The sequence below is a fragment of the Gallinula chloropus genome (genome assembly GCF_964237585.1).
Source record: "Gallinula chloropus genome assembly, contig: HAP1_SCAFFOLD_509, whole genome shotgun sequence".
NCBI lineage: Eukaryota > Metazoa > Chordata > Aves > Gruiformes > Rallidae > Gallinula > Gallinula chloropus.
The window spans coordinates 26,749-34,355 of NW_028168143.1; the positions used below are offsets into that span (position 1 = coordinate 26,749).

General features: G+C 66.8%; 1 protein-coding gene across 1 annotated transcript in view; it reads right to left on the minus strand.

Moving 5' to 3' along the window:
* Nucleotides 1-7,337, minus strand: part of SYNGAP1 (synaptic Ras GTPase activating protein 1) — a gene marked incomplete at its 3' end in the record, with an annotated part of 28,363 nt that extends 21,026 nt beyond the window's left edge. The window contains exons 1-3 of the mRNA XM_084281132.1: nucleotides 7,288-7,337; nucleotides 6,006-6,103; nucleotides 3,393-3,517 (exon numbers count right to left, since the gene is read on the minus strand). Coding sequence (XP_084137258.1) covers nucleotides 3,393-3,517; nucleotides 6,006-6,041 — 161 coding nt within the window. The 5' untranslated portion in view covers nucleotides 6,042-6,103; nucleotides 7,288-7,337. The remainder of the gene's footprint in view (nucleotides 1-3,392; nucleotides 3,518-6,005; nucleotides 6,104-7,287) is intronic.
* Between the last annotated feature and the right edge of the window lie 270 nt (nucleotides 7,338-7,607).

Genomic DNA, 7,607 nt, shown 5'->3' on the forward strand with positions numbered 1-7,607 from the left:
ACAAGGGACATCCTCCTTCCTTGGGGACAGGGGACGTCCTCCTTCCTTGGGGACAAGGGACAATCCCCCCGCAGGGATAAGCGACACCCCCCCCCAGAGCATCCCTTGGGGACAGGGGACATCCCCCCTGGGGACAATGTCCTCCCCCCCTCGGGGACAGGGGACAACTTCCCCCCGGGGACATCATCCCCTGGGGGACAAGGGACATCTCCTCCCAGAGCATCCCTTGGGGACAAGGGACACCTCCCCCTGGGGACAAGGGACACGATCCCTTGGGAATAAGGGACACCCCCACACACACCCAGAGCATCCCCGGGGACAAGGACACCCGAGGGATGGGGAGGGGCGATGCCACCCCCCCTGGGGACAAAGGAGACCCCTGAGCTCGGGGACAAGGGACACCCCTGGGGGAGGGGGACATCCCTTGGGGACAGGAGCCCCCAGCCCCTGGGGACAAGGGACACCCCTGGGGACATGGGGACAGGAGCCCCCAGCCCCTGGGGACAAGGGACCCCCCTGGGGACAGGGGGACAGGAGCCCCCAGCCCCTGGGGACAGGGGACACCCCTGGGGACATGGGGACAGGAGCCCCCAGCCCCTGGGGACAAGGGACCCCCCTGGGGACAGGGGGACAGGAGCCCCCAGCCCCTGGGGACAGGAGACACCCCTGGGGACAGGGGGACAGGAGCCCCCAGCCCCTGGGGACAAGGGACCCCCTGGGGACACGGGGACAGGAGCCCCCAGCCCCTGGGGACAAGGGACCCCCCTGGGGACAGGGGGACAGGAGCCCCCAGCCCCTGGGGACAGGAGACACCCCTGGGGACATGGGGACAGGAGCCCCCAGCCCCTGGGGACAAGGGACCCCCTGGGGACATGGGGACAGGAGCCCCCAGCCCCTGGGGACAAGGGACCCCCTGGGGACAGGGGGACAGGAGCCCCCAGCCCCTGGGGACAGGGGACACCCCTGGGGACAGGAGACCCCCCTGGGGACATGGGGACACCCCGGAGCAGCTGGTCCCAGTGTGGGGGTGGCAGGGTGGGGACCTGGTGTGGGGGGGTCTGGGGTGGGACCTGCCCCACAGGGGCCACTGGGGATACTGGGGACACTGGGGCCTGCCCAACATGGGACATCAGGACACTGGGGACATCAGGGACCTGCCTCACAGGGGACAATGGGGATACTGGGAACACTGGGGACATGGGGGACCTGCCCCCCATAGGACACTGGGGATACTGGGATCTATCCTACATGGGACACTGGGGACATTGGGGACCTGCCTCCCTATAGAACACTGGGGATACTGGGGATACTGGAGACTTCAGGGACCTGCCCCCCCATAAGGCACTGGGTATACTGGGACCAGTCCCACAAGGGACACTGGGGATACTGGGGACCTCGGGGACCTCCTCCACAGAGGCCACTGTGGATACTGGGTACACTGGAACCTGCCCCACATGGGACACTGGGGACACTGGGACCTGCCCCACAGGAGCCACTGGGGATACTGGGACCTGCCCCACAGAGGACACTGGGGACACTGGGGACCTCAGGGACTTACCCCACAGGTGACATCACAGACATGGGGGTCCTTCCCCAGTTGGGGTTACTGGGGACACTGGCCCCCCTCCTCCGTGCCCACCCCCCATCACCCCCAGACCCAGCCCGGGACCCCTGGGGGGAGGATGTCCCAGGCTGGGGGATGTCCCAGGGGTGGGGGGGTCCCCTGGGGGGGTGTCCCAGGGGTGGGGGGGACGTTTCAGGAGGGGTCCCCCAAGGGATGATGTTCCAGGGGTGGGGGGGGTGGGTCCTGGGGTCAAGTGGGGTCCCCCAGGGGATGATGTCCCAGGCTAGGGGGGATGTTTTCGGGGGGTCCCCCAGGGGATGCTGCCCCAGGGGTGGGGGGGATGTCCTGGGGCTGGGGGGGGGGGTCCCAGGGGACGATGTCCTGGGGGTCCAGGGGGATGTCCTGGGGTCAGGGGGGTCACCCAGGGGATGATCTCCCAAGGTCAGGGGGGTCCTGGGTGATGATGTCCCTGGGTCAGGGGGGATGTCCTGGGGGGGATGTCTTGGGGTGGGGGGGGTGTCCTGGGTTGGATGTCCCAGGGGTCCAGGGGGGGTCCAGGGTGATGATGTCCCTGGGTCAGGGGGGATGTCCCAGGGGTGGATGTCCTGGGGGTCCAGGAGGGTCCTGGGTGATGATGTCTCTGGGTCAGGGGGGATGTCTCAGGGGGGGTGTCTTGGGGTGGGGGGGTGTCCTGGGTTGGATGTCCCAGGGGTCCAGGGGGTGTCCTGGGTGATGATGTCCCTGGGTCAGAGGGGATGTCCCATGGGGGATGTCCTGGGACTGGGGGGGTTCTCCAGGAGGATGATGTCCCGAGGCTTGGGGGGTAACCTGGAGGGGGGCAGGGAGCGGGGTGTCCTTGGGTGGGGGGGTGTCCTGGGTTGGATGTCCCAGGGGTCCAGGGGGTGTCCTGGGTGATGATGTCTCTGGGTCAGGGGGGATGTCCTGGGGGGCGATGTCCTGGGGCTGCGGGGTCCTGGGTGATGATGTCCATGGGTCAGGGGGGATGTCGTGGGGGGGATGTCCTGGGGCTGGGGGGTGTCCCAGGGGGGGATGTCCTGGGGCTGGGGGGGTTCTCCAGGTGGATGATGTCCCCAGGCTTGGGGGGTAACCCGGGGGGGGGTGTCCTGGGTTGGATGTCCCAGGGGTCTAGGGGGGGTCCTGGGTGATGATGTCTCTGGGTCAGGGGGGGTGTCCTGGGAGGGATGTCCTGGGGCTGGGGGTGTCCCGGGGTCAGGGACCAGGGCGAGTGTCCTGGGGTCAGGGGGGGTGTCCCAGGGGGGATGTCTTGGGTTGTGGGGTGGTGTCCTGGGTTGGATGTCCCAGGGGTCCAGGGGGTGTCCTGGGTGATGATGTCTCTGGGTCAGGGGGGACGTCCCAGGGGGGATGTCCTGGGGCTGGAGGGGTGTCCCAGGGGGGATGTCCTGGGGCTGGGGGGTCCTGGGTGATGATGTCCCTGGGTCAGGGGGATGTCTTGGAGCTGGGGGGGTGTCCAAGGGAGGATGTCCTGGGGGTCCAGGGGGGTCCTGGGTGATGATGTCCATGGGTCAGGGGGGATGTCATGGGGGGGGATGTCCTGGGGCTGGGGGGGTTCTCCAGGGGGATGATGTCCCCAGGCTTGGGGGGTAACCCGGGAAAGGGGGGTGTCCTGGGGTGTGGGGGGGGTGTCCTGGGTTGGATGTCCCAGGGATCCAGGGGGTGTCCTGGCTGATGATGTCTCTGTGTCAGGGGGAGATGTCCCGGGGAGGGGGGGGAATGTCCTGGGGCAGGGTGGTCTGTCCCTGGCCATGCCATCCCGGGGTCGGGGGGGGTCCCCCGGGGGTGCCCCCACCTGTCGTGGTCGGCGCTGCGGAAGCGGGGCAGGATCTGCCGGAAGCTGCTGGTGCGGTCGAGCTTGGGCTGGCTCTTGGTGCGCTTGATGGAGCTCTTCAGGCGGCGGCTCAGGAAGCCTTGCTGGGGTACAGGCGGCTGAGGGGGGCCAGGGGGGGGCCAGGGGGGCTGGGAGGCCGCAGGGGCTGGGGTACAGGCGGCTGAGGGGGAGCCAGGAGGGCCAGGGGGGGCTGGGGGGGGCCACAGGGGGTGGAGTACAGGCAGATGAGGAGGGGACAGGGTGGTGTGGGGGGGCCACAGGGGGGAGCTGAGGGGATTGGGGGGGCCACAGGGGCTGGGGGAGTGCTGGGGGGCTCTGGGGGCCGGGGAATGCCTGGGGAGGGGGTGGTCTGTGAGCACTGGGGTACAGGTGGCTGAGGGGGGGCTGGGGGATGCTCCAGGGGTCTGGGGTACAGGAGGCTGAGGGGGGAGCTGGAGGGTCTCGGGGTGAGGGGGGGGCTGGAGGGGTTGGGGGGGTTCAGGGTGCAGGTGGCTGAGGGGGGGCTGGGGGGGCTCAGGGGAGGGCTGGGGTCACCTGGAGCACAGACCCAGGGTTACCATGGTTACAGGGACCAGAGGTCACCGTGGTGATAGGGAGCATCAGGGGGTTACCATGGTGACAGGGGTTACCATGGCAACAGGAGTACCCGAGGTGATGGGGGTCGTGGTTACCATGGTGATGTAGGGGTCACAGGTCCCCATGGCAATGGGGGTATAGGCCCCGGGGTCACCATGGTGATGGGGAGTATCAGGCTGGGGTTACCATGGCAACGGGGAGGTTACCATGGTGATGGGGTCACGGTTACTGTGGTGATGGGGGGTCATGGGCTTGGGGGGTCACGGGTCACCATGGCAACAGGGATATAGGCCACCATGGTGATGGGGAGCATCAGGGTTACCATGGCGACAGAGGGTTACCATGGTGACAGGGGTTACTGGGGTGATGGGGTCACTGTTACCGTGGTGATGGGGGTCATGGGCTGGGGGTCATGGGTCACCATGGCAACAGGGAGGCTAGGCCCAGAGTTGCCATGGTGAGGGGAGGATGTAGGGCTGTGGTTGCCATGGCAATGGGGAGCACAGGCCCAGGGTTACCGTGGCTACAGGGACCATAGGCCCGGGGTTACCATGGTGACAAGAGTGTGGGAGGGGGGGTAACCATGGGGACCGGGATGTGGGTAACCATGGCAACCGGGATGTGCGGGAGTGGGGTAACCCTGGCAACAGAGGGGGTGACGGTAACCATGGCAACGGGCATGCGCATGGCCCGGGGGTGCTACGGCAACACGCGGGCAGGAGCCGGGTAACCGCGGCGACAGGCGGGGGTGGCATCGGGGTAACCATGGCAACGCGGGCCCGGGGTAACCACGTGTGCGGGATGAAGGGAACCGGGGTAACCACGGCAACACACGTGTGCGGGAGCGGGGTGACCGCGGCGACGGGGGGGGGTGGGGTCACCATGGCGACACGGGATGGGGTAAGCGTGGCGACAGGCGCGTGCGGGATGCGGTAACCACGGCAACACACGCCTGCAGGATGCAGTAGCCATGGTAACATGTATGTGCAGGATGAGGGTAACCACAGCGACACGCGTGTGCAGGGCCAGGGTAACCATGGCAACAGGCGTGTGGGCAGGATGGTAACCACAGCGACACGTGTACAGGGATCACGGTAACCACGGCAACACACATGTGTAGGATGAGGGTATCCATGGCGACAGGCGTGTGCAGGACCAGGGTAACCATGGCGACACGCGTGTGCGGGACCACAGTAACCCCAGGAACATGGGGGGGATGCGGTAGCCATGGCGACACGTGTGTGCAGGATGAGGGTAACCACGGCGACATGCGTGTGCAGGACCAGTGTAACCACAGCAACACGTGTGCAGGATGAGGGTAACCATGGAAACACACGTGTGCAGGACCAGGATCACCCCAGCGACACGTGTGTGTGGGATGTGGTAACCATGGCAACACGCGTGTGCGGGATGCGGTAACCATGGCAACACATACGTGCAGGATGAGGGTAGCCAGAGCGACACACGTGTGCAGGACCAGGGTTACCATGGCAACACACATGTGCAGGACCAGGGTAACCATGATGACACACGTGTGCAGGATGAGGGTAACCACGGCAACACACGTGTGCGGGACACAGTAACCATGGCAACATATATGTGCAGGATGAGGGTAACCACAGCGACACACGTGTGCAGGGCCAGGGTAACCATGGCAACAGGCGGTAACCATGACAACAGGCGTGTGCAGCCCCCCAGTAACCCCAGCAAGGACGCGGTAACCACGGCAACACACGTGTCCAGGATGAGGTAACCACGACAACACACATGTGCACGACCCCGGTAACCACGACAACACCCCGGTAACCATGACAACACCCCGGTAACCATGACAACGAGCACGCTCAGCATCCCCAGAACCCCCCTCCGGAAGCACTAAACAACCCCCCCCCCCCAATATAACCCCCGGGATGGGATGGGGGGGGTGTAGCGGGGTAACCACGGCGACAGGCGTGTGCGTGGCCGCGGTAACCATGGCGACAGGCGTGTGGTGCTCACCGAGGGCCGGAAGGGGGGGGCAGGAGGGGCGTCCATGTTGATGCTGAACTGCTTCCCCCCGGGAACGCTCTTCCTGCGGGAACGGCCGCCGTGGTAATCTGGGGGGGGGGGGGGACACGCCAGGGAAAGAGGGGAGGGGGGGACATGGGGGGGGGACACACGGACACACGGACACACGACAGGAGCCTGAGGGGATGGTGGGAAGCAGAGGGGGGGGGGCTCCCCCAATTACCCACCCCTCACCCCCCACCCAGGGGATTGGGGGTTGGGGGGGTGTCCCAGGTATCCAGGGAGGATGATGGGGGTTGGGGGGGGATTTTGGGGAGGGGTCCCAGGTATCCAGGGAGGATGATGGGGGTTGGGGGGGGATTTTGGGGAGGGGTCCCAGGTATCCAGGGAGGATGATGGGGGTTGGGGGGGGATTTTGGGGAGGGGTCCCAGGTATCCAGGGAGGATGATGGGGGTTGGGGGGGGATTTTGGGGTGGGGGGGTCCCCAGGTATCCAGGGAGGATGATGGGGGGGGGATTTGGGGGGGGGTCCCCAGGTATCCAGTGGGATTTTTTGGGGGGGGTCCCAGGTATCCAGGGAGGATGATGGGGGAGGATTTTGGGGGGGGGTCCCAGGTATCCAGGGAGGATGATGGGGGGAGGATTTTGGGGGGGGGGGTCCCAGGTATCCAGTGGGATTTTTTGGGGGGGTCCCAGGTATCCAGGGAGGATGATGGAGGTTGGGGGGGGATTTTGGGGGGGTCCCCAGGTATCCAGTGGGATTTTTTGGGGGGGTCCCAGGTATCCAGGGAGGATGATGATGGGGGGAGGATTTTGGGGGGGGGGGCCCCCAGGTATCCAGGGAGGATGATGATGATGATGAGTTGTGGGGGGACACACACAGGTGTCCTGGAAGAATTTGGGGGGGGGGAGGGGGGATGCTGGAGAGTGAGGAAGGGGATGGGGGGGGTGTCCCTAGTTTTGGGGGTGGGAGTGGGGGGACACTGAGGTTTTCCCTCCCCCCCCCACCTCAACATCCCAGCAGCCTCTGGGGTCCCCTCAACACCCCCCCCCCCCCAAACTCCCAACCCCCCCTCATGCTCCCCCCCAAACTCTGCCCCCCCCCCCAAAACTCCCTCTCAACCCCCCCAAAACCCCCTCAAATCCCTTCCCCCCCCCAAACCACCCCCCTCCCCAAACTCAGGGGTGTGTCCCCCCCCAATAAATCTTGGGGTCACCCCCCACACCCCCCCCCCCCATCCACCCCCCCACCCCCCCCACCCCCTGTTCCTACCGGCCACGGTCCTGCTGCCGCCCTCCAGGCTGAGGCGGGTGCCGGGGGGGGGCCCCAGGGTCCCCCGAAAAGCCCAGGGGGGACCCGGTTGGGGGGGGCCCCACATGGCGCCTCCTGGGTCCTAAAGCCACCCCGGGGGTCCCCCAAAAGAGCCAGGGGTACCCCGGGGGACCCGGCCCCCGACCGCATCCCCGCACGCCTCGCACACGCGTGTGCAACGTGCACACTTGGGGGGGGGGGGGGGGCACAAGGAGGGGGGGTTTTTGGGGGGGTTGGGGGGGTTGGGGGGGCGGTCGGCGGGGTTTGGGGGTGCAGACACA